We start from the raw sequence: 27,499 nt of genomic DNA on the forward strand, positions 1-27,499 counted from the left end.
TGGAAAGATGAAAGAAAAGAGATGTGATCTTGATGGACTGAGATGATGATAAGTAACCCTAAATTGGAACTGCTGTGAAGTCACCATGAAAGGAACTAAGTATCTGAACATGAGTTGAATTTATCAACACATTCCTTGTGTTGATACACAAGGTGCAAAAGGGCTTTAGGGACAGAGCTCTTAAAATAAATTAAAAACAAACAAACAAACTACCCAAATAACACTAAAGATGAGGAGGTTCCACTTGGAGAACTTTTTTCTAGTTTTACAGAAGTTCGTTGATCTGAGAAATTTCACGGTCACCAAACAGGCTTTAAAATATAGCTGGAAAATTAAATATGAAGTTTACCCACTACTGATGTCAAAGGATAGGACTTCATTACATTGCCATGGGCACCCTTCTCAACTCTGTCTCCCTGCCTGTCCCAGCAAGATAATAGGCAGGATCTCCACTACTTTATGCTTGTACATCCAGTTCTCAGGAGATGGGTTCCTATGCCCCATTGTGTTGAGATACCTCCCTGCCATCTGTGTGCAGCCACCTCCCATCAGGGCACAATGTCTCGGGAGGACATTTGCTGGAGGTGTCCCACTGTGATACTCCTAGGGAACAGAAATAGGACACTCCCATGAAAGTTGACAAGCATTTCCCCTGATGGGGTGCCACAACTCATTTGGTAGCGTGCTCAATGTTCTTTATAACTTACCATCATGCTGAACAAACACACCAATCCATGTGGTAGGGAACTCTTATGTGTTATTGTATAATCATCTTAACTCCAGCAAATATCCCACTATTTAGTCTCAAAAGTACTGGCTAGCAAGCCCTTAACTTTTACAACAAACTTGAACAAGCTCCCAGCTCCCACAACTTCAAGTCTCAGAAGTGTTGACTAACAAGCTCACAATTTAACATGCTCCCAATCCTAGTAACAAATTTCAGGTTCCCTAGTGGTCTGGATCACGGGTAAGAGAGAAGGGAGAGACAGACCAATCCACTTCCTTTTATAGTTTACCTGGTGCACACGTCTTGCATAAAACAGATTTTTGCACCATTTCGTTCATGCATGCAATAGTTCTTTAGAGCCCTCCAGGAAATGAGGTGTGTGGTGATCCTGGAGCCCCTTGTAGTGAGGTGCCCTGTAGTAAGGGACTCAACATTTGTCTTGATGCAGGTGCACTGAGCATGAGTCTCAAGGCAGAAAAGGAGGTTGGCTCAGCACAGCACTGTCTCACCTTTACAGGACCCTCTTTTATAGTCACAATGTTCCTGTCACAACAGTCAGAATGTTTGAGACAAAACATGCTTCTGTGCTTATGCCTGGCTCTGCACAAGGGCAGTAAGGTTGTCTCCCAGCCTGCAGATTCCTCAAGGTGTGATTGATCCCATTCAGAGGAGGTGGTATCCCTGAGCCTCATTTGTCCTTCATTTTCCTTCAAAGAGGAAAATGTGGAAGATGCAGCCTTCAGCAGACTACTAAAGTGCTGCTTATTTAGCACCTGATCTTAGATGCTTCACAAGAAAGACCAAGAAGTCACAGCCAGCTTTGTGTCTCAATCACTGGTACTCTGAATTCTGGTTCCTTAAGGGCCTGGAGAGCCGCCTTCTGCCACCAGGACCCAACTGTTCCATTACAGATGTTACTTAATTTTAATGCAAATAATGCATAAGCAAGTGCAAAAGCAATTGATAGTTTTAGAGTGAACTAAGTACACATGGGTAACTCACCATAGTTGTACTGTGAAAACTGCAGAAGGCTACTGGGGGTAATTTGTCTAGAGCTTGTAGGGATCACAGACCCAAAGTGCTAGCTATTTGGTAGCACAGCAGCAGAAAGGTAGATTAGGTTTTTTATGTAGGATTTCTCAATCTATACATTCCTCAATAAAAGTAACATAAGAAAATTTGAAATTCGTATTCAAAACATTTAATTTTTTTGAAAATAAATTGATTTAGGCATTGCTACTTTACCTGTCACTTTGCCATTTCAGTATTTATCTTGTAGCTATATAGTGTGCAATATTTAAATAAACAAGGACAAACATTTACACTTCTAATGCAATACATAAAGCCTATACATACTCATCCAGAGGATGTGCTCATAAGCTTCAAAAAAGCTGTCTCTTACCACAATTCACAAAAGGAAAAGAAATAATTATTCAACACACTGCTACTGTACATGTCAAAAAATCTGGAGGAAAATTTGCCTTGATCGGAATTTGTGTGTGCGTGGTATCAAGTGACAGTTTCATGCATGTACCAGGAACTGTTTCCTTACTTCATGTGTTCAGTGTCTGGACAAGTATCAGAAACAAAATCGTTTTTCTTTAAGGGTGTGATGCTAGTAATGTGTTAATCATACGTTTGGAAAAATAGGTCATGTAAATTCCAGTGTAATGACTGTGTCTTTATATTTTTAAGGTTGCCAAAAACGAGGAGAGGTTTTCAGTATGCTCTAGTCTGATAGCCTCCAATAAACTGCACTGCTAGAGGAGTGTTGCTGCTGGCACTTGATGCATGAAACTATGTTGTTCTTTGCCAGTTGTACGTATTACAGTATTTGACACCATGAAAATACCAGACTAATTTGGGCACTGGCAGATTTCTCACTACCACAGTTAACACTGTAAATAGGAGTGATTTGATTTAAATAGGAGGGATTTTTGATTAGAAAATGACAATCACTGTAATAGAGGCTCTTTCAAGGATTTGTGTCAATTTTATTAAATTTTTCACACAATTTTTCCAAACAACACCATAATCACCTATCATATATGCTGTTGCTTGGGGCTGGTTTTTTTTCATTCCTTTGCCTCTCCTTATGTCTACACTTGGCTTGTTTTCACTTGGAGTGGCTTGAACATACAGCATGTAATCTGCACTGTTTGGCTAAAGTACTTAGTCTGGTCTTTGCTAAATACTTTCACAACAGATTTTACATTTTAGTTTCTTCAGTGCTGCCTTCTTAAAGTAAAAATACTTTACCATGCTCTTGCTTTTCTTATAAATCACATTTAAAATAGTAACATTGCCAGAGTTGAGCCATAAAACAAGGCAATGTCAGTCCCTTGTAATGTTTCTGATTATATCAGCCTACATCTACTCAGCAAATTGTGATTTCCTTTCTTCTACATTCAAAATGTCTTTTAAAAAATTAGGTTTTGATTTGCAAGAACCATTTGCAGCTAAACTTTTGGCTTGAAGAGCATTGCAGTGTAGCAAGAAAGACATGTTTAACTTTGCCAGTTTTAAAGACTTGTTTTTACTTACAGTAACATGTTGAATAGACAATAATAAATACTGTAGGAAAAGGCCTGAGGAATCAGTGTGAATTAAAAATTAAGGCCTGCCTGCAGTAAATCTGAAATAAGTTATCTTTCCAGGTATAGTTTTTATCATTATTCTAACTTTACTTTGGACCATTAATATACATAATCAAAGCCCCAAACTATCATAGGTTTTTCCTTCCTTCAAAAAGGAGAGATGAAAATAGCCCTTATCTAGTTCCTGCAGAAACCATTTCCAGAAAAGTTGATCCAGTCCCTCCATGCTGTAACCCTCTTCCTAAGGAGCCTTCCACATTCTGTTGCCAGTTTTAGGTTTCATTTACCATTGCAGAAACTAAAGAGTGTTAGCTTTCCTTCCCTTTTTTTTTTTTTTTTTAAATTGATTTACCTTAATGCAGATTTAAGCTGTTTAATTTGGCTTTTTGGAATGTCTGTGTCTCCTATTAATATTACTTTGTCCATGGTATTAGAGTTTATGTTCCTACAAAAGTTAACTCTTCCCTCTGCCAGAATGTGATTTCTGAAGTAGAAATTTAATTCCTTAAGAAAAAAGAAAAAGAGGGAGAAGTTTTATTAAAATAAATGTTTGTAGAGTAACTCACATACCTGTCTCTTCTCCTCCACCCATCTCTAGATTTAAGTCAAATGCAGAGTGAATGTTGGTGTTTTATCTCCATTAAGAAACTCCATATCTGATTTCCATATTTGCAGGATATCGATCTTCTGTTCCATATAGCTATTGATTCCATAGTTAACTGAAGAAACAGCTTGGTATCACTGCAGTAATGTTAATTATTTCACACATTCACTTTTTAATTCCAAATAGTGCAGACTTATTATATCTATATTAAAATAATGTCTTAATTCCCTTTATTTGGCATTCTATTTCAGCATTATTTTAAACAGGAAAAAACAGTATTTAGAAGCAGCAGAAATCTAGATCATGAGGCAATTTTTGCCCCACTGAAGACAATAACAAAAATTCTGCTGATATCAGTGGGATTGCATTTTTAAGTAAACCGGTTACACTAATTCCAGCATTATCACTAATGAATACTGAAGAAGTCTTAACAGATCAGTACCTTGGCTCACCTATTCATCAGTAAACTATCAAAGGAGTTTATAATGTTATGACTGAAGGTTAATAGTTGCAAATTTTCACATTCTTTTTTAAAGGCATTATAAAGCAGCACATTACTAGTCTTCATTTGAAGTACCTGCACTTCAGTGAGATACTCCAGATATATTGCAGAACAGAAATAAAATTTGCTCATTATACCTGATATGCTAAACATCTCCAGAATACATGAACTATAAAGATGCTTGGGTTTTAGCAAAGGAGGTAGAGAGAGATAATGACAATAAATGCTATTATACAAGAACTGAAGAATTATACTTAATTGTATCTTCTCTGCAGGCATAGAATGAGGTCATGCTTGTATAGCTGACAGAATCCTCACTGCTGCAAGGACTTTCTGAATTTGGAGTAAGCTCACACTTCAGATCTAATTTGTGGTGAATCTGATTCCTGTATTGGATGTTCTCTGCTCTGCTGTTTTTATCAATTTGATATGTCAAATTCAATAGATACCAAAAATCCACCCTAATCTGTTTAAACTGCAGAAATGAAGAACAATCCTTGATATGGCACCTTGGCATATGATAAAAAGTACTAAGCTGACTTTCATTGTAACTGTCATGTTTTTATCTGTAAATATCCCTTTATTTTTAAAAACTGCAATGATCCTATCCTATTGTAAATTTAATATCAGGTATCTTAGATATCAGTGTATTTAAGTGGCCTATGAACAAGGCTAGCAGCAAAATTGTATTTCTGTCTTATTTTTTTTTAAATAGATTTCATGTATATCACTACATGAATTAGACTTAACAGGAAAAAATGAATAATGGTTGACACTTATGCAACTTCTACCATTCCCAACATGTTTTGTTAAAAAAAACCAAAACAACAAAACAACAAAACCGTGGGCGATTCACTCAATACATCTACATCAAACAAAATGCAACAACTGCTTAACTATGCCATGCAATACCACAGAGTAGGTTAATAGGCAGTTACTATCCATCTGAAATTGTATGAACTTTGTAAGCAGGGTGCTGTTACCTAAACTGGAATTTGACCAGGATGTGAAAGTTTACTTACTGTTTTTTTACAAAACAACTATTGTATGCTGATTAAGATGGAGGACATTTCCATGGAACAGTATTAATAATGGCTCCCATTCATTCATGAAGCCAGAGCTGTAAGAACAAAACTGCCCCAGGACAGAAAATTTCCAGGTTTCCAACCTGCAAGGTATCTGCCTTCAGGCTGTTGTTAAGAGGATGGGCTCAGTTGCAGAAGAAATGTCACTGATTTTGAATTGGGCTAAAATATTTTAGGTTAACACAGAACTAACATAATTGAAGAATTTGTAGTGACAGTTCAGCATTTTACTTTGTTGGGCAGCTGAGCTTCTCCTGGGATATCTTACTAAGAGTCAAATCCCTAGCATAAGTGAGAGCAACTGAATCCAAACAATTCTATGTTGGCCTTTGTCTTCACAAAGGAAAAATTAGGGCAGAGGCAGAAAGGAAAAGAAGTTACAACAATATCTCATTATATGTATTAGATGGGTAAAATAATCTTACACTCCTGTTTACCTTCATCAAGATACCATGTAATAACTACAAACTACCTTGCTCATATTGGGATTTTATCACATTAAGGTACTCTCTATCTCCTAAAGTAAATGTTTTCCTTACAGCAAAAGAGATGCATTTCCTCAAATATAAGATGAGATACTGAGATGCAGAAATAAACACTTGGAAACAAACAATTTAAAAAGTCAATTTGAAAGGAAAGGGGGGGGGAAGCTATCATTTATTGTTTTCTTTTGACTATGTAATACTTTAAGTAAAATTTCATTTATATATTTTTGATTTTATGGGTTTTGTGATATTAAGAGCTATCAGTCCATTTGATCTTACTAAATTCTTGGAAAAAAAAAACATTTAAACTCTTCAGTGATTCTAAACAAAAACCAGTACTTTCATTCTACTGGAAATTTTGAGATGTCTATTGTTTGCTCTGATTCAAAAATCTTAAACGTTAAAATATTGGACCTTGTTGCAGGATGGGATTTCTACATAGATCTAATGTTTACCTGCATTTTAGGCAAGTTTCAGTCATTTATTAATGTTACTCAAATGAACAACTGCTTTTACCTGACAAGGCAGACTGTACTCCATTGCCCATGCAATTCATTTACCAGAAGTTAATTGCTTGCCAATCAGAAGTGATTTATGAACCTGTTTTCCTCACAGTGACTCACCTTCAATTAATATAAGATTAAAACAATATAAAAATCTATTTTCTTTCTCAAAATAGTTTCACAGAGGATTATTGTCAAGTACAGATATGTATAATACATGTTCTATCCGGACATGAGTATTTTATAAATTTTTCTGATATCACAACTCAATGGCTTCAAAATTCTACAACATATAAATATCTTGCATGTATCTTACTTAGTGTCAGTTTTCCTCAATTGCTATTTGTTACACAAAAGCTGCTAGTTACAGCAATCCTTGTGCTTGACATCTGTCATGAACATCTGTGGATTACTCCAACAGTTTGTAAAAATAAATTAGGGAACTTGTTGTGGTCTAAACCCACTAGCACTCATTTATTAATTAGATTTCAGTAACTAGTTTCTGAACTTGAATAACTTGTATGCCAGATGCCTTATGCTGAAACAAGAAGCCAAGGAGATGGGGGAAGGGAGCAGGGAGTGAGTGATGTGCATTTAGTAACAGCTGTGTAGACTACTATTTTTTAAGAAAATTCTTTATTATGTGCTTCTTTGTAACTGTCATATGATAAAATCTAATTATTTGTATAGGAAATTAACTCCATAGCTATTTGGTTGTTGCTGAATGGGGAAGAAGGCCTTCTTTTGCTTTCCTCTAAATTCTGAGCTCTTTGGGTCTTTTTTTTTGTCCTTTTAAAATCCACCTATCACTTCTATTTTTTAACATTTCATACCCTCTCTTACTGGAAATGGGGCCACATTCTTTCCCAGTGAATAACACCAGCAACAAAAGAAACTCAAATTTAGAAAGCCACAGGCAGCTATAGACCATCTTACAGTTTCAGAGACATAGAAGGACAGTCACTCCTTGTAACAGGACCGTCTACAGCTTCCAATTTATTTAAAGACTAGGCAAAAAATTAGTTAGCTTGTACCTGTCAAATTCGTGACAATTCCAAATTCAAAGGATGAGGGAATCATATCTTAAGACAAGCTCCACTCCACCCAGCTCTAGCTCATGATATTCAGATTGGTATCTGCAACCTGATACACACAATTCAGGATGGAGCAGAGGTGGTGTCATTTGGATCTGGGCCCATCTGTAATAGACAACTTCTTAAAAACCCAGACAAACAAACCAACCCCCAAACCAGTACAGTGGATACAACCAGCATGAAAACATTTAAGCTTTTTTCAAATAGATGATCAAACACTGGACTCTTTCAGCCATTTTATTCCTCTGATGAGACTCCCCAAAACCTGGGAGACAGAACACTCTAACTTACAAGAACATTGAAATAGGAGTAGTTAATAATTTCTATGTAGTTCTTCAATTTCTGAGTTAGTATTTTTTCTTCTGTGCTATGGTGATGGTTGTACCTCAAAACTTAAGGAAGAATTTTATGTTTGTACCAGTTTTTATTATGAACTTCTCTATTTTCCATTTACATAAATAAACTATACTACACAGTAGAAGAGTGAAAAAGGAAAAGGTTACATATTCAGCAGAACAAATTGCCTATTTTCCCCTCATCTGTTGTGCTCAGTTTGGGTGGGGTGGAGTTAATTTTCTTTACAGTGGCTGGTATGGGGCTGTTTTAGATTTGTGCTGAAAACAGGGTTGATAATACAACAGAGATGTTTTTGTTATTGCTGAGCAGCCTTTTCACAGAGTCAAGGCATTTTCTGTGAGGAGGCTGGGGATGCACAAGGAGTTGGGAAGGGACACAGCTGGAGCAGCTGACCCAAAATGACCAAGGGGATATTCCAGACCATATAGTTTTATCCTCAGTATTTAAAGCTGGGGGAAGAATGAGAAAGTGGGGGACATTTTGAATGATGGCATTTGTACTTCCCAAATACACATGATAAAGCCTTGCTTTCCTGGGGGTGGCTGAACACCTGCCTGCCCATGGGAAGTGGTAAATGGATTCCTTGGTTTTCTTTGGTTGTGTGTGACACTTTTGCTTTACCTAGTAAACTGTCTTTATCTCACCCTATGAATTTTCTCAGTTTTGCCCTTCCAATGCTCCTTCGAATTCTACTGTGAGGGAATGATTGAGTGGCTGTGTGGGACTTGGTTGCTGGCTGGGGTTAAACCACAACATCCATACACATGTTGGTAATTATTTTCCTCAGCAGCATTATGCAGTTTGTGACTTCGATGACTCTTAAAGGCACATGGTTTTGAACTTTCCTAATTGTTTCTGGTTATACATGTACTTTTCAAATTCAGCAATTATAAAAGACATACAAGTAAATTTGTATCTAGATTGTTTAAACCCATTGATAGGGTGAAATAGAAAACAAATAACATTTCAATAATTTAAGCTTGTTTCACTTACTTTGTGGATGGCACGTTGTGTCACTCCCACATGTGACTGCAGCCACTATCACACATATGTTCTTCCCAGGTCTCAGCAAGAAGACTAACCATGGCAGCATCAAAACAGCAAGCAGGACATATGCACATAGAAATAAAAGCTCCTAATATATTTTGATGTAGCTCTCCAGTTGACCTGAAACTCCCCTTCCTATGTAAACAGGGGGCAAAAGAAATCCACAACAATCTCCTTTTTAACTTGGAATTTTAATAGTATGCTGTTTTAAAAAATCTTCTTGCAAGCATGTTCAGCTACTTTCCAAAGAGATTACTTTAGTGGCTGCTAAGAATGCAAAGCCAAAATCAAAATTGAAAGGAGATTTTATATTGAGCAAATAGAACCATAGATGTAACTAGTTTTAAGTTATGTAAGAGAACATTTAATTATATTGTTCTCAGAATTTGGCTTCTCCAGTTAATCTTGTATTTGGCAAAACTGTACTCACAGATCACAAATAATGATATTTATACTTACAATTCACTCAGTGCTATTTATTTCACCTTCTCTCTCTGCATTTTTTGTTTGCTCCCATGAAACTCCTACTGCCCAGCCAGCTGCAGATTTTCTACTACATGTGTTCATCTTTGCTCATCCCATTTCTCCTGTTCATTCATATCTTTTCTTGTGTTCCCATTTCCCACACCCAACAGCAGATCACGGGACAAATCTTTTAGAAAGGAACAGAGAGACAAACGCCAAAATAAGGCTTTGGTAGGACAGACAAAATATTACTGCAAGGTTGCTTAAATTCAGGAAACTACAGAGGCTTTGGGGTTTTTTTTGCTCATAGATTATGTCAGCATTTGTGTACTTCTTTCAGTGTTATTTCCTACTTGCTATATGAAGCAGCTTCCTTAGGGGATTTAAGGATCTATAGCTTTCTCCCCTAGAAGTAACATTGTTCTGTTCTGTCTTACTATATTCAGAATATGATAGACTTGTCAACATATTTTTTCATTTAAATCTTTAACTGTGAAGCTGTGTAAGAGAACATATTGTTACAGTTTTTGTGGAAAAAATCATGCCTAACAGAGTGCATCCAGGCAGCTGAAAATGAATGAAAAATATGGTTCACTCAAGTTTTCTTCTGGATTAGATGTGGCTGCTGAGCAGATCTTGAGGGTTTAAAAATTATTGATTAAATATAGGTCAATGGCATTTTCATAAACAAAACCTGACTACATCTAAAATAGTGACTTGCATGTTCACGAGGTGGCTGTAAGTCTTTTTCTGCCTTATTAAAGGACTTAGATAAAGGAAGTTTACCATTTTAGCAAGTGCTTCCCTGAAAATATAAATTATTAGGTGTAAGTATGCAGTGTCTGGAAGATAAAAAGCACAGTACAGAGATATACTTAAGAAATCAAGTGTTTATGTGCTTGATACAGTGTAGTTCTAGTATATTACCCAGCACTCATGAGCTGCCTTGCCAAATTCAGATAGGATATAAATATTGGTATTAGATGTTGGCAAAATTCTAAGTGGATACATACCAGTCTACTTTACAAGCACTAATCCCTCTGCTGGAATTAGTATCACCTTCATTGATCACTCCACCATCATGGACTTTTTTATATTCCGTCATGAAGACTTTTTGACTGGAAATCTGAATATCGTTGACACAGTTTTTGTATTACTAAGCATTTTTTTCAAGAGTCCTTTTCTCATTTCTGTATTTGCTCTTGCCTTGTCTAGGTTACTTCTGGTCTATTCAATACTTGATATTCTGGGCTCTCTTTAGACACCAATTCAATGTCTGCTTTGTCAAGCACCCACTCAAGTACTGGCTCAAATAACCTTATTTAGCTTCTCTGCTGCCACATATCATGAATTTAGGAAAATGTTCTTCCACTGATAGTTGGTATTCCCTGCTGCTGGATCGCTATGTTGTCAGTGTGCTGCTACTGTCATTCTGGCTGATGACCTGGATGCAAACATCCAGTGCATTAACTGAAGTAGAATTGTAAGGATGAAGTAACTGGAATGGCACAAAGAAAGAAATAATTTTATTTTATGAATTCAAATGCAAAATATTCTTTATGAGGGTTTGAAATTCCAGCCTTCATGTTCAGGTTCCCAAATGGTGTAGTGGTGTAATGTTTTAATGATTATTCCCTTGAGCTGTTCACGGAACCCATTGACTGGATCATCATTAGTTGCTCCCCTAGTGCATAAACCTATATGATCAATATATTTCCTGACTTTGTTCAAAGGCAAACTGTAATGATTCTGTTGCTCACAGAGTCATACCCACACACTTTGATGCTTCCCCAAGTTTGATAAATGCAACCCCTTTTTAAGCCTCTGAATAATACACCACAAAACCTATCCATCAATGTGAAATGACCCCGTCATTACAGTACAGCTCTGAGGCTGCACATCCATTCATCAAACATCTTTCTTCGACCATAATGGTAAATTCCAAGTTCATATTAATTTGTAAAGTTTCATGTCATTCTTTTCTTTACTGCGAGCAGCAGACATTACATCTGTAGAAGAATTCATTGTATCTGTTGAAGAATTAGCAAGAGCAGGATCATAAATACAATTGATACTTTTCACAAATGAGCCTCTTAATCAGAACTTGTTAGTACAACACCTGTTCTGATTTTTTAATAGATCATAGGACAGTTCTCATTTAATGGAGCAGAGGGAGAGACTCATTGTCTTGTCTCCAGAAAATAGTTTCCATGGGCTACATATACTGCCAAACTTTCCCGATTACCCCAGCAGTATTTCCTCTAAGCAGTCCAACACACTCAGAATTTCCCCAAATATGCCTTGTTATTTGAAAAAATAACAAGTGAATATAAAGAACCATGTGCTACAATTAAAACTACAGGTAACTGCAAATTTCCTCACAGCCTGTCTGGGACAAAAAAAAAAATTCTAAGGACTTCACAGAATGGAAAAGTTGAATTTGAAATTGACTTCTTTTAAATGACCTTCAGCTGATGACACAGCACTCTGTCACAACCGCTTCTGCTGTACACCAAGTATTAGAGAGACAATAAAAGGCTAATGAAAAACACAGAGTATTCTTGACTAAGCCATAAAAAAAATAACTTCACTTAATTAATAAAAATAGCATATTACCTAGCTTCATGATTAGAGGTCTAGCTACAGAGACTGTTCATAAATTCAATTACTTGGGATCAAATCTACCCAAACAGAACCTGCCCGATAGAAACTGGAAAATTTTGGAGAATAGTTGATCCATCCATGGCTTCCCTTATAAAAGCCTGGGAAAAAACTTCACCACAGAAGTAGAAAGATCTGACTGGTGAAATGCTTAATTTTTTGCTGTAGCAACTTACAAATGTGACTTTGGTGAAATTATGGATAGTGACAGACAGAAAATTGAAGCTTTTGCAATATGGTGCAAGCAAAGACTCTTGCATATCTTCTGGACAGAAAAGATGATAAATGCACATATTAAATATATTATTGGAGAAAAGTAGACTTGGTTGTCAGAAATGAATAGGTGTAAATGTATGTGCTTTGGACACATCAGGAGCAGAGATGGAAATAACCTTGAGAATGTAATTATGGAGTGAATGGTGACAAGTCATCATAATTGAGAGCAGCTAGAAAGGAGGTGGATAGATGACATGCAGTAGGCTGCTGAAACTTCAGTTTCTGAATGTTCAAAACTAGCAATGGATCATGGAGGCTTCTAAAAATTCTCCTGTGAAATCACCAATATGCAGGTGCCAATAAATTGATTTTACTTCATTTGCAAGCAAATGAAACAAGTGCAATCATTCTGTCAATAGGGTGGTTTGTAAATTACGAGTGTATTCATAAATATACACATTTTCACAATGGCTTAAATGTTATGTACAGTGACAATCCTTGTCATTTCTGAATGCACCAGGACACTACAAAAGTTCAGTGGCAAGTGTAACTGTCTCTGGCAAGTGTGTGTGTATATATATATATATATATATGTACACACACACACACACACATATATATATACTTACATATACATGTATAAGTATACGTATATATATGCGTGTATATATATATATATATGCTGGGGAACTAACGAATCAAGAGCAGCCCTGTGCAAAAACACTTGGGAGTGCTGGTGGGTGAGAGGCTGGACATGACCCAGCCATGTGCACTCACAGCCCAGAAAGCCAAATGTGTCCTGGGCTGCATCCAAAGCCCCGTGGGCAGCCGGGCCAGGGAGGGGATTCTGCCCCTCTGCTCTGCTCTGCTCTGGTGAGAGCTCACCTGCAGTGCAGCATCAGCTATGGGGTCCCCAGCACAGGAAGGATATGGACCTGGTGGAGCTGGTCCAGAGAAAGGCCATGAAGATGATCAGAGCACTGGAGCATCTTTCCTGTGAGAAAAGGCTGAGAGAGCTGGGGGTGTTCAGCCTGGAGAAGACTCCAGGGTGACCTTATAACAGATTTCCAGTACCTGAAGGGGACTTACAACAGTGATGGCAACAGGCTTTTTAGCAGAGCCTGTTGGGTAAGACAAGGGGTGATTGTTTTACAGCAAAAGAGTGTAGATTTAGACTTAGATAGGAAAATACTAGATAAGGAAAATATTTTTTACCAGGAGGGTGCTAAAACACTGGAACAGGTTGCTTAGAGAGATTATGTATGGATGCCCCATCTGTGGAAACATTCAAGGTCATGCTGGACAAGGCTCACAGCAACCTGATCTAGTTGGAGATGTCCCGGCTTTCTGGGGGGGGGGGGGGCTGGACTAACTAGATGGCCTTTAAAGGTCCCTTCCTACCCAAACTATTCTATAATTCTATGGTAACTGCCCTATCTCCAAGCATGATCCAGAATAAGGACATTTTCAGGCAGCACAGAGGAAAGCCCTCCTTACCAAAACCAGAGCAAAAATAACATTTAGACAAATCATGGCTAAGGATCAGTTTTAAGAGTTTATCAACCATACAGTATTTGATCCTTCCCTTTATTCAGAACTGGTACTACTCCATGAAGAGCCAGTGAGTTGTGGGACTCTTCCACAAAAGCACTTTGTGTCTCCATCTGACTGCCTTTATGATATAATACACCTAAGTCCTCCTGCACCTTTTTACAGATTTTATCTTTTCAATGTAGAAAATGGGAGATCCACAAGTCCCTGGTTTTTAGACAAAACTAGCTTCTTGGTCTGTTCTAAGAGTAATTTCACTTTAAATACCCTCTAAAATGGAACACCTTTTGGAGTTTTTTCATTATGGCCATACACATTGTCAAGAAACCCACCTCTGACCCACCTCTATTTACAGCAGATGTAAAATACATAAATTATTAAAACAGGCAGTTAAAACAATTAGGTTATCAAAGATACGTTACACTGCAATATTTAAATAGAAAAATCAGGGATAACTTTGAAGGTCCAGTGCAGCAAACTTAGAGGCTATAATTTTAATCAGATGAGCTGCATGCAACTGTGTGAGGAAATAAATGGACAAGGAGGAAAGACAGTTAAAAATAAGGACTAATACCACAGTCAAAGAGCTATAAGAGAAAGCCTCTGTGCAAAACTGAGGACAAGACATTACTTTCCAGGGTTTGCTTTTTACTGAGTTCAGAGGAACCGGGGTATTACAGGAAACAATGTTTAGCACTGAAAAAAATAAAAAGGCTTTCAAAAGGAGAGGAAAAAACCCCAGCATTCATGATTAGGAAGCAACCTGACAGAGAGCAACCTGCTAGATATCAAGAACTGGCAGATACTACAGTTGAAAACAAGGAATATAAGCTTTTCTCTTTTTTTTTGCCTCTTGACCCATTTGACCGTGATTTAAAAAATTTAATACTGAAGGACCACACTCCACCACCTGGTTCTGCAAAACAGGAGCTTTTAAGAGCATAGCTATTATTAGGAAGACAAGTGCTTTCCTAACCCACTAGATAGGATTTCTTACTTGTCTGCCCAGCTGACAGATACTACTTATTGCAGTTCACAACACACTGTCATGTCTTAATGTGACTGTTTACTTCTTAGTCATTGTTACTATCCACATTTACTGTATTAACAAAGACCTGAGAACAACCACTAAGCAGTTCCTGGAAACATGTGAGCACAGCTTAATTTAATCAACATAAATTAAATTATTTTCTGTGCTTGAAGTAATCACTCCATACTCTCTTCTGTTTCACCTGTAAGGTGTTTTGTTTTGAAAACCCTGTGCTACATTATTTCCCCTAGCAGTAGAAACAACACATTTTTCCTTTCCTGAACCTTTCCTTGAACCTGTCCTATCACGATGCAGAAAAAGAAGCACCTTACAAGGCTGCCCCACAGGTGTTCAGGACCCTTTATTTCAGTCTCCTTATAAATTACACTTGCAATTGTAGTCTAAAATATATTAAAAACAAACAAGAACAAAATGGAGTAAATACATACATTCCAATAAAAATAATGTGAGTAAAGGTAATAAAATTCCGATGGAAACAATAAAATTTGGGTAAAGACTAAAGGACTCAGTCATGTTATTAGACAGAGCCATCCAGTAAAACCCAAGGGATCATGTGAACCTGGCTACAGCTGTACAAGCACAGTCCAAGTCAGATCTCAGCTGCTTGCTGAAATTAGAAGGGTGAAGGTCAAATAAGCAAAAGCAACAAACCAGACACTAGCAGCTGTAATCATATCTGAGAGCAGATTTCAGGACTATTCAGATTAAAGAGTACCACAGGTCAGATTATTTGAAGCTTTTATGTTTTTGCATTCTGAAAATGCCATGCATATATTCAAGCTAATTGGCAGTTAAGTGTTCATTCATACCTCCCTTAATTGGGTATGATATCAGACCCACATGCTCTGTTTTAGCCCTTTAGAATTTCAAATTGTGCAGAAGTCCGAATCCCACTGCTTCCCTTCTGAGAAAAGATAGGACCATTGCCTAATCAGCCATGATTACAGAATTTGCACCTACTCCTCTCAGCAACTTTGCTGATAAGATTTGTCCAAGACTCATTCAAAACACCACATATCTGGCTAACATACTGCTGACTAATCATTCATTACCTGTAAAAGCAGCAGTCTTGTGTGAACTCTTTGATAGTCAACCTTCCACTGATGCCTTTCAAGACTTTCTGTGTTATTCTAACTTCACTATTTATCTGAAATCTGCAAGAGAGAGACATCTTGGTCCACAACCTTCACGGCGGGGATTCACAAAGAGCTTGCTTCAGATAAAATAGAATTTTAATTGAACGAGCAAACTTTGCCTGGCATTTTCAAGTCAAATCTTTGAATTGCCACATCTAGCTAAATGCTACTTTCAATATACGTACTTCTTACAATACAAGAGTTTATTTTATTCTCTGGTAAAAAAATAAAAGGGATTAGAAGTGCATAGTAGAGGCTTTGCACTGTGTTTGTCCTTAACTTAGACTAGAAGCAAGCTCTGGGAGCACAGGCCTCTACCTTTACTTTCTTAGTCCTAATTCACAACCCCTTGTATGAACATTTTTAAGAAAAGACAGTGTCAGTTAGTGAAAAAAAAAAAATCTTGTAACTACAAGATTACAAGAGGTTATGGCATTGTAGATCACACTAATGATATCCATAAAACAGTGCTTTTCAATAACAACTAAAGAATATTTGAAAATAAATATGAAAACCCAGGAAGTTCAGAGACTGAGGTGAAATTTCTGGAATGCAACACCTCTAATACTTCAATTCTGCCCAAAGAGAAGTTTGCCTAACATCTTTCTAGCTTCATGCTTGAGTCATTAAAAAACCCTAGCAACAGACACTTTAAATTTATTTCTTGCACCATTTTTACTAACTTACATTTTAATTTAAACTGAAAACAGTTCATACAGGTTTTTGATATATACTTTATGTGGTTGCAGAATAATCTTCTAGGATTTGTTTCTGATTTATTGTGCTAATACAAGTGTATTAAAAATAAGGAACCTACACCAAATGAATTGTTTATATTAGTAATTTGATTTGAGAAGCAAAGTACCTTACGTAACACATGTAAGGATAGAAGACTCAAATATGTTCAATGTGTATTATTTCTGACGATACACCTTATTTGATTGACAACGAATTAAAGTTGATAACTAGTCTGAGTACTTCAATTCTAAGGCAAATCTAAATGGCCCCTTTAGTTTGGATTAGGAAAAAAGATTACATGATTTGTATTTTCTTTATTTATTTATTCAAATTAGTACAACTGTAGGGTCACCTATCCACTGTGAATGCCCAAATCCATTGATCCTTAAGCCTGGAGAGAAAAATTTCTTCTAACTCTGGATTTACAGCCAGATTTAAATGCCTGGTTTGATAACACCCTTCTAAATTTCAAAATCAGTGTCTGAGATCCTCCAAGTGTTCCCTGCAACTCTCAGTCATTTTCACGATAACACTTCTACGCTGGTTTCACAGAGGCTGTGGACATTCAAGGCTTTAATTCCCCTAGGACAACACTGCAGGGAAACAAGGAATACAAGTGTAGGAGAGCAATTTCCTACCCACATGCTATTACACCAGAAGTTCCAGAGAGCTTCTCAGTCTTTGTACATTTTCCACCCACACCCTGTAAAGCTAGAATTTGGCTTCAATACTTCATCATAATCTTACTTACCCCTTTCCCATCCCCTCACCCCCCTGCATCTTTCCTTTGCCACTGCCAGGCCATACCAGTCACTCTGCTGTGCCTAGCAAGGTTCGTGTCACACCTGTGCAACCTTCACGGAGAAAAACCTTCCTCCATGGAAACTGGTCCTGGCCTCCTGTCTTAAATCTGCTATAAAGAAAATTCATTAGAAATTTTCAAAATTAAGAAAATACTTTTGGCTGGTTCAAATAACCAGAAATAATTAGCGGAAGACCTGAACTTAGTCTTGATCAGTTAAAAGTAATCTTCAAGCTGTAACACACCCTCTGTGAGCATCACGGGCATCTGGAAAACACTCCATAGCCACCTACATTTCAGACAGGCAGGATACATAATGCAGACTCAAAACAGACAGATATATCCCACTTTGCTACTGACTTTCCAGACATACCCCATCCCTTGGAAATATGAATATTAAATTACAAAGACATTTTGCACGGAAGGATTTCCTGAGTTGGCTGGTGAGGGCTCCTTGGGTCTGCATATTCAAGTTTCTCCTTAAGATTTATAACCAAAGTGGGAATACTGTTTTTCCCCCATCTGCCTGAAGAAGGGCTGTTCACTCTCGCCTACCACCGCACTCTCCGTGCCACCCCACGCACCGTTTCCCCACACTTTCTTGTCTCTCACGCTGACCAGGCCCCAGATGCCTGAGGGAGCGGTCAGACGAGCCCGCGCAGCCATGAGCGGCCCGGGCTCCCTAAGGAAGCACCGACGTAGTTCGCCTGCCCGCCCTGCAGCCGGGAAGCCGCCGGCTCGCTCGCTGGCGCTGCCGGCAGCCGGGCATCGCCGCTCAGCGCCGGCCGTGCCCCGGCCGCCCCGGAGGAGCTCAGCCGGCCCGGCCGCTCCGGGGATTTTCGCGCCAAGCTGAGGCAGAGCTGCAGCGGCCGCGCCCGGTACGAGGCTCCGCGCGGGGCGAGACTTACTGGGCGGCCGCGCCCCTGCCCCGGGGCGGGGGGCTCCTGGCGGGGCGTCGCCGCGGGCCGCGGGCGGGCAGGGGAAGGGGAAGGGGCGGGGGCGGCGCGGAGGCTCCTCCCGGGCTGCGCTTCCCTGGGCGGGCGGAGAGCGGCGCTGGGTCCCCGCGGCGCACGCTCCGCCCGAGCCTCCCCCTCTCCGGGCCGCCGCCGCCGCTGCTGCCGCCACCGAGCCGCTCCCCCTCCCCCAGCCAGCGCTCCCGAGCAGGAGCTGCCGCGCCGCGGAGCAGGAGGCGGCGGGAGCCCCCAGGGCAGCGGCCGGCGGGGTGGCGGCGGAGCGGCGAGCACCACCCGGCACGGAGGCTGCTCAATGCTGCACCTTCCGGAGCTGCATGAGGTAAAGGCGGCTCCGGGTCCCGCTTCCCCCCGTGCTCGTTCCCCGCTCCCCGCGGCCGCGGGGGTGTGTGCGCGGAGTCGGGGCTGCGGGGTGCTCTTTGTGGGCTCGGCCGAATGCGGGGCGGCGGGGCGGGGGGGGGTGCGGGGCGAGGGCTGAGGGGACATGAAGTTGCGGGAACAAATGGAAAGTGGCGAGTGGCCGGGCCCCCTCCCCGGCGGGGCTCCCGGCGGCGCGGGAGGGCGGGCGGGGGGCTCCTCGGGGGCGGGGGGGTCGCGGGGGGGTTTTGTTTGCGCTCGCCGCCGCCTCCCTCCCTTCCTCCCTCCCTCCCCCTCTCCTGTTGGCTTCTCTGCCTCCCGATAGTTTTGAGGCCTAACTGTTTAGGCCTCGTCTCCCGGCTCCGGGGCCGCTGTGCCGGCTCCGAACCACCCCCCGGCTCCGGGAACGGCGCCCCGGCCCATCCCCCGGGCCGTAAGGGGCCCTCCGCCGCGGGGTTTCCCTCGATCGGGCCCCAAATTTCATTGTAAAATCGTCGGCTGCGAACTAACAGTGTTGGGCTGGAGCAGCCCCGCAATGAAAGGAGGCGCCGGCGGGGAGCGGAGGGCCCGAGTGGCGGGGAGCGGCTGCGGGCCGGGCCTCGCTGCCGCCGGGATGCGGCGGGGGCAGCGCTGGGGGGCGCGGCCGGCGGGGCGATAGCCGGGGCCTTCGGCGAATTGAGGGTGAGGAATGGAAAAAGAGGGTTAGAAAGTCGGTTGTATTCTGCTGAACTTTTGTTTTCTGACCGATAGAGGCCGGTAGAGGACTGTGGAGAAGGAAAGTTTATAACCAGCAGCGCCAGGATGGACTTCCCTGCTACCCAACCAAAACCTGCTGCCGACGGTAAAATCATCTACTATCCTCCTGGAGTGAAGGAGATTACGGACAAAATTACCAACGATGAGGTTGTTAAACGGTTAAAGGTGAGCGATTCTGACCACCATCCCCTTCCCTGCGACTTTTGCTTGCTAAGGTAAACATTTTATCACTGGAATGGAGAACTGCCAGAGTTCTGTTGTCCTTGCCTGCAGACCTTTATGGGAATGCGACTTCCTTGCTTTTCGTTAAAAGAGAAGGACTCATTTTTGTAGTTCATGTCTGTTATCTTGTGAGTTGATTCAATGCCAGAGTTGATACATTAACCAATAATCTGTACATGAAACATATCCACAGTTCAGTTGGGAGGTCTGAAGTGGAATCATAAGTAATAATTGGAGGATATGTTAGCAAAATTTTTTGGCAAGCTAGGTGGTTTTTGTGGGTTCTAGCAGTTTAAGATAGTATAGTTGAGCGGAGGAAATGAGTAGATCTAGTTAAGGGTATTCTTGATAGAAAAGATCTCACTATTTGGAAGAAGCAAAGCTTAATTTCTGGAGTTTATGCATGGAATTTTGAAATTGTTTCAAATGTGAAACTTACATCAGATTTTTCAATTTAGTATAATACATACTACTTCTTTCCTATTTAGTTTAACTAACAAAATTGCTAAATTTTTATAGCAAAAGGGGTTGTTAGAAAAGCATCTTCTCAGCTTGTTTAACAGCATCCTGCAGGACTGTGTGTCTTATCTCTCTTTTATTATTTTGTCAATCACTTTTTCCACTGGAAAAAAATTAAATGCTACTGTGATACAGTAGTATTATTTCTTAAGTCCATGCTGAAAATAAAGAATTAGGTTGAGCATTGATCAAATATTGACACTCGTTTGTTAACACCATGGTCTTTGGACCAAAGGTTTTTCTAACCTGGGATTTGGTCCTGTGCCCAGGGTGGAGATGTTGTAGTAATTTTTACAGATTGGAAATATTCTGTCATCTGGCGATGTGTTTCCCATGACAGCAGTGACCCCACAAAGACTGAAAAATAGAAATCACAGTCTTGGCTAGTCAGTTAGTACACTGAAAAGTTTTCTTAGGTATAAATGTGAAGAGAACATAGGCTTTGTGCTTTGGTTTCTAAGCAGCAAGGCACATGTCAGTGGTTTTTTTTGGAAATGAGCCTTATTGTCCATTTACAGTTTTGAAAATGATTGAATGAACAAGTCCAGCCTAGCGTTTTCAAAACTACAATGGAATATTGCCAGTTACAGAAGAAGATACTAGAGTTGTGATTGTGTAGACAGGTACCTTGGATCAAAGTCTGTGGAATGTAAAGGAATGCAGTTTTGAGGTGATCCTTCAAACAAGTATTTTGTTTTGTCCCAGTTGGTGGACTTGGAATGGTGAGCTGTGTTATTCCTATATTATAGGAATAATATAACTTAGAACCATGTATATATCTTCTGCAGAACTCACATGTGTGTGTATTAGACATAATTTTCAGGCTAAGAACAGATTTCTTTTTCTGTTGTTTTTTAATGAATGATTGTTATGGAGTTCAGACACCCAAAAGATTTGAGACTAACTTTAAATAGCAATAAATACTTTGCTAGTGCACCTACCATCACTGAAATGATAGAGAAAGATTTTTCTTACTGTATTGGTACTGTTTAATCTGAGTTAGAGAAATTTTTTGTCAGATATTGGCTTTACTGAAGCATCAAGAAAATGGGAAGTATTGTGCACTCTAGCACTAAACCAACAAGTATATTTTCCTTTATGATTTTGTATAACATATATGTTCTTTATTGTCCATACTTCTTTGTATCAGCATAGTTTATGAAAGCAGATTAATTTTGGCATGTGGAGTATTATGATGCTGTGCTTGGGATGGAAGTGCTTGAAAAAGTTTTTTCCGATTTCTTCGAATTTTCTTCAAAAGACAGCTTTCCAGAACTTTAAATATTACTTAATGATCAAAGCCAGCTTTATCAGAATGTACAAACTTAGGCATGAATCAGTTCTTCAGACTGTAGACTTTTTGTCTTCTTGGTCATACATCTGCCAAAGATGCTCTTACAGAAGATGTTTCTTACAGAAAATGCATGTGCAGCTTAGCGTTTTGGCCATCAGGCTGTGGGTTAGTTCCTGCAAGTTTTTGTTCTTTTAGCTTGTTGAAGTCATGGTCAACTTAATTGGTTACAAATTTTTGTCCTTATTAGCAAGTTTTCTGATATCGCATCTGTATTTTTGTGTCCAGACCTCTTCTCATAATGAAAGATTTTCTTATTATTGGAACTCGAGACGTTCTGGGCACCTGTCCCAGAGTGCCTGAGCAGCAGCTTTTGTGCCAAGGACTTTTAAAAAGAATGTTTTTATATCCTTTCCCTCTTTTTGCTTGGGGTTATGGGTAATAAAATGTAGGTCAGATACTTTCGAAGTGTTTTGATTTATCTGTGTGATAACATTATCCTTGTCCTGAAAATGAAAACATTGAGAATTCTAAAATTAACATGCATCTTTTGAGGGATGTTGAAAGGAAATGCCTCAGGATTGCATATATATGGCAAATGAAACACAAGTTCAGGTGCTTAATGGAGTCAGAGGTAGTTTCTGGTGTGTTAGATTACACTGATGGTTTGGTACCTTCTTTGAGTGGGACAGTGTGTGATGTATAGTTTCAGCTGTCGAGGAAATGGTTTTAACTGGAGTGCTGTGGCTGGGGTCCTGTCCATTCAATAGATAGAGTTAAGTTTAACCATGCTAGGCAGCTAACATGTAGTAGAGTTTTGAGCTTTACTGTACTTTTGACTACAAAATACTGGGTTTTTTTTAGGGCAGTCTTTCTCTTTACAGGGCAAATGTCCAAGTTATATAGTGATTGGTTTCAGGGTTGCAAGTCAGATGCTTGACAATTTGGGTAAGGCTTGTGAAGAGGGGTGGTAACTTTTACTTAACTAAGTGATAGAATGAATGGGAAAACGAACAGTTCTAAGGCACCCAAGTAGCCCTCCTTCAGTTCCAAAATCAAACCAGAAACTAAATAAACTTGAAATCAATCGTGTTAGCAATATTATATTTCTTTCCATAAGATAGTTGAAGGTTGAAAGAAGTTTTAGAAACTTGGCATCTGCTTTGCTGCAAAGCTTCTTTATGACTATTGATTTTTTTTCAAAATTGACTGTATTTTACTGCCTTATTAAACTCCAGACTTGTATATTGCTGTCAGTAAGCTATTAAATATCAGATATAACTTTGATCACAAGAGAATATTTAAATGTCATTTATATAAAATGTTTTAGTCATTATGAATAAGATTAATAGTAGTGTACCTAATTGTCAGATACATTATGAGCAGCCTCATCAATCCAAAATGCATAGGCGCTGATTTTCTCAGTGACTGACATAAACACCCCTTATAGGCAAAGCCACAATTGCCACCAAAATATGTGGGGCTCTCACGTGCTCATCCTGGCCTCTGTTCTGTACCCTCTTTACAAGCATTTTGTTTTGCTGCACACCAAAATGGAAGGGTTGGCAGATCCGGGTTAAAACTTAGCAGGGAAAAAAACCAAACCAACCGACAGCAGAACACCCACCCTCCCACAACTGTGTTAACTTTAACCTGAACCATTTTCTTGTGTAATTTATCATGAGAGCTCTCAAATAATTTGGCTAGCATAGGGGAAAAAGCAACTTCTTTTTGTGGCAGTCCTACCTTAGAATATCAAAGGAACTTCAGAGACGATTTGAATGTGAAAGTTAGCAAATGTTTTCTTTTGACATAGAGACGGCAACATTTTCATTGTTTCTGGAAAACTATCACTCCTGCTAGAGTTTTTAATGTCAAAGAAAAAATGCCTAATGGAGAGTTCAGATACAGCTTTGTACTAAAAACTGTACAGTTTGGTGAAGTGTAAGACAAGTCTGTAGAAAAAAAGAAAATATTTATTGGGCATTATTTTCTTTTACCTATAGATATCAGTGTAAGCAGCCCTAATTCATAAAATCTGTAAAATCCACATTTAATCAGACACTAAATAATCAAAAGTGAAAAAGAAAATTTCAGAAACTTTGCAAAGGAAGTGATAAATTGATTTCAGCATGGAGATTTTTAACATGGATTTTTTCAGCATGGAGGTTTAAGGCAATGTTTAAATATGTTTCTGTGAAATTAGGTTTTGTAGATTAGAATTTGGTGAGGGAGATGCAGTTCTTTATCATAGCTGGATTAGGATTCTGAGTTTTGTTTTGTGGGGGTTTAGGTTTTATGGGGGAGTGATTGTCCTTTTGTTTTTCAGTCAGTCCAATAGTCTTGTTCCTTTTCCAGTGGTGACAGTTGGGCAAGGCATTTACTGTGAAAGTTGCTTTTGATTTCAATGCCCCCCACACCCTTTCATCCTCTCCAGTTCTCCCCCTGCCATCCCACCCCAAGGCCTAGGTTATGATCATCTGGAGAAGTTAGTGCTCCAGGTGTGCCTTGAAGTCTACCCTGTCTTGTCCCTTGGCATTTCATAGTTATATGATACGTATTTGTGCCAGGATGAAACTAACACTCTCCCTCTCCTTTCTCCTGTCTTTCTGCATGTTCCTCTGGTTATTAGGTATTGGCACCTTTGTAGTTTGGCCTGTTGTGTCTCTATCTTCATACCACTGGAAATAGTTAATGCCAATAATTTGTCATACAAGTGTTTTTTAGGCATCTTACATGATGTTAAAATTGAGAAAGATTGTTTGTTGCTACTTAAATGTTTTGGAGTAGACTGTAGTGATGAAAGAGGTAAAAAAAGTTACTCTTAACTAACTCTGATATTTCTGCATAAGTTAATGGAAACTCTCTGAGATTGTGTAGTTAGATGGACCTTTGATCTGACCTGGCTTTAACCTGGGTGGCTATTTTAAACAAGAGTACCAAAACCCACAGATTGTATCATTTGGTAGAAGAAAATCTGTTTTCTGTTGTCACCCACAAGAATTTGGTATGTTTGAGGGGAAAAGATATATACATATTAAGTGGGTTGGATAGTATATTAACTAATAAATGCTCTTTGCTGACAAGACTTAGATGACATGGGTGACTTGCATGTATGTACATGCTTATATTTAAGAATTATAAGTAATTTTGTGGAGGTCATATTGCCAGGTTACAGAAATGATCCACAGTTAATTATTCTAACAATTTTTAAACTTTCAGTAATTGTATTTGACTGCAGACTGCAGTTGCAGTGTTCATGAGCTATTGCTGGCCACATAAGCCTAAAGCCAAATTTTTAATTTGATTTTGCTCATAGTTTAATCTTTTTAATTAGTTTGAGTCTTGTAACAATCAAGTTTTTCATTAACTAGGACAGGCCACTAGTCAGAGAAGAAGAAATTGTGTTCTGATTTTTTTTTTCCAATGGAATATTAACCAATTGCTTTGTAAGTGTCCCAATTTTGTCAGTCCTTAGAGGAACAGACCGTGTAGACTTACCAAGTTCACCCAGATGCTACTGAATTTCAAACTGATTGATGATGACACCCTTTGTTTTTGTATCTGATAATTTTCTTTGTTACAAGTGCGTCAGTAATTAATGGCAATTTCACATGTACAATATTATTCTAATGGTTTCCCGGGCACATTAAGATAAATGTATTGTGAAAGAAAAAAAGCCCCCATTTGAAAGGGGGGGAACCCAAGAGGTTGTTAAAATAGAAATTATAACTTCTGATGCCTGACCACTGGAATGGACAGACTAGTTCAGAAGTCTTTATGCCCTCATTTATTCTACTATAAACCTCAAAAGAATTTTTAATCTTATTCTTATGCTAATGCTTTTTTTGTGAGGTGACTGCATGATGTTAATCGCAGTTAAAAGATGGGGAACTGAAGAGTTACTGAAAAGGAAAAAAACAAGCCCCAATACTAGAAAGACAAGCTGGCTTCATATGCCTGATTTGGTATTTCTAAATTGTGACTTCTGTTTTACTTTACATGTTCAGGCTGCAAGTTTCTTTGATTTCAGTTACATTTCTGAGTGTCCAGGACTTTTGTAAATCAGTCCTCATAATCTCTCCTTAAGAACCCAGAAAAGGACTAATGTTTTCTGTGAAAACTGTTACAGGCTGTTTAACAGGCATAATATAGAGACTTTGTAATAGGTGCGAGGCTCGCATGCAAGTCTTCAGACGTTACCATTTCAAAATACAGCGTAGAATATTCCTTTTCTGCAAGAATTCTCCTTCAGTTACAGTATTCCATCTTCAGTGAATAAGAAAGGTGGCCTTTGGGCAATGTGCTTCTCTAACCAACAACCTTGATTAACTCTGGAAGAAGTTGTTTAATGTGAACTGAACCAAGTAATGGCTTCAAGTTTTTGGTTGTGGTGTTTCCTTTTGTGTGTGTGTGTGTGTGTGTAATCACTTACCAAGTACTATATTAACATTAGTATTGCAAAGACTGATTAGAAGTTTGAGAAGTACAGAATTATTTATCTTGGAAAAGAGATGAATAAGAGTTGTTTTGATAAAAGTCTAAAACATACAGATGACAGATAGTAAATTACAAATTTCTGGGTTTCTCCCCCTTTTTTAAAGCTGAAACAAACTGTTGAAGGGTAAATATTACTTAGGGGCATGCTGGAAGCCTGCGGCAGACCAGAGCTCTGCTGATGTTGTCTTCAGTGTAAATGACATGATTTAATAATATAAATCACTTTAGGTGGATATGCAAATCAGTATATATTTTTATGGTATAATGTGGGAGACTTTTTGTAAATTTAAGTATTTTAAATAAAGTTTGGATACAAAATCTGTGACATACTGCATTCTTACAAGGAGTTTGTATGCCTGAGTTTGGAAAAAAAAAAAATAGGAGCCTTAGCTGTGCTCAGACTCATAAAGGAAGTTTTAATCTCTTACCAGTGATACGAAGTGAAAGAAAAACTATCCCTGGGCTTGCAGACAGTAATATGGAGATGATTGATAGAAAGGGAAATCAAACATATCTTGTGGTTACTTTTCTTCCTTGTCTGCTTGAATCAATTCATGCTGTTTTGTCTGCTTAATATCAATGTGCATCTTCTGCTATGGAAAACAACAGGCAAAATAATTAGCAGATCCTTGGTTCACACAAAAAAACTTCTGTCAAGTCCCCAGTCCATGTTAAACATTCTTCATATCTGAGGGGTTTTTTCCAGACTGCAATATCTTGGTAATCACCATTGTTACCTAGAAATCTAAAACACATGCTTATTATTGGTGTCACTCAAAGCAATGTGTGTTTGCTGGCTTTGCAGCTGCAGTAAATTAATGAACTGTATTCCCACTGCTGTGCTGACATCAGAATTTGGCTGTTGTAAAGATCTCTTAAGCGTGACGAAGTACTGCTAAGGATAAACAAAGATAAAATTGGCACAATGTAGTTTCTGCTCAGGAACAAAGGTTGAAAACTTTCTGGTACCTGGATAGCATGGGCTATTTTAAACATACATCAAGGCAGAAGGTACATACTTATCTGATGGAGATGTCAGAGCTTCAGTATTAGGATCAATTCTGAAGCCACAGTGGGGGAAAAATTAATTCAAATTCACTGTGAAGGCTGATGAGCCTTTTTAATGTCTTACTCTCAAGTGAGTTCCTGTTTCTTTCTAGTTGTTCAGTTGTATTACCTAATCTTAGTGGTACTCTGTTGTCTTCCATGAGTACAGCCTGTTAGCTTTTGCTGAAATACAGTTTGATAGTCATTAGCATTTT

The 27,499-nt window shown here is 39.0% G+C and overlaps 1 protein-coding gene and 1 long non-coding RNA gene across 3 annotated transcripts in view; one reads left to right on the top strand and one right to left on the bottom strand.

The window, feature by feature from the left end:
• Nucleotides 1-104: 104 nt before the first annotated feature.
• LOC146438434 (uncharacterized) lies at nucleotides 105-18,666 on the bottom strand. The gene is made up of 6 exons (XR_014851766.1): nucleotides 18,530-18,666; nucleotides 15,998-16,099; nucleotides 13,229-13,337; nucleotides 7,538-11,496; nucleotides 3,677-4,905; nucleotides 105-603 (listed from the first exon to the last, which is right to left on the bottom strand). It is a non-coding gene; the product is annotated as an uncharacterized LOC146438434 (long non-coding RNA).
• Nucleotides 18,667-18,741: 75 nt separating this feature from the next.
• The window catches only part of PDS5A (PDS5 cohesin associated factor A), a 74,444-nt gene continuing 65,686 nt past the window's right edge, over nucleotides 18,742-27,499 (top strand). For both annotated transcript variants that reach the window (XM_085059114.1, XM_085059115.1), the window contains exons 1-2: nucleotides 18,742-18,914; nucleotides 19,700-19,870. In XM_085059114.1, the coding sequence (XP_084915240.1) occupies nucleotides 18,888-18,914; nucleotides 19,700-19,870 (198 nt within the window). In that variant the 5' untranslated portion in view covers nucleotides 18,742-18,887. The remainder of the gene's footprint in view (nucleotides 18,915-19,699; nucleotides 19,871-27,499) is intronic.

This window comes from Lichenostomus cassidix, chromosome 4 (genome assembly GCF_008360975.1).
Source record: "Lichenostomus cassidix isolate B80296 chromosome 4, HeHo_3.0, whole genome shotgun sequence".
Classification (NCBI taxonomy): domain Eukaryota; kingdom Metazoa; phylum Chordata; class Aves; order Passeriformes; family Meliphagidae; genus Lichenostomus; species Lichenostomus cassidix.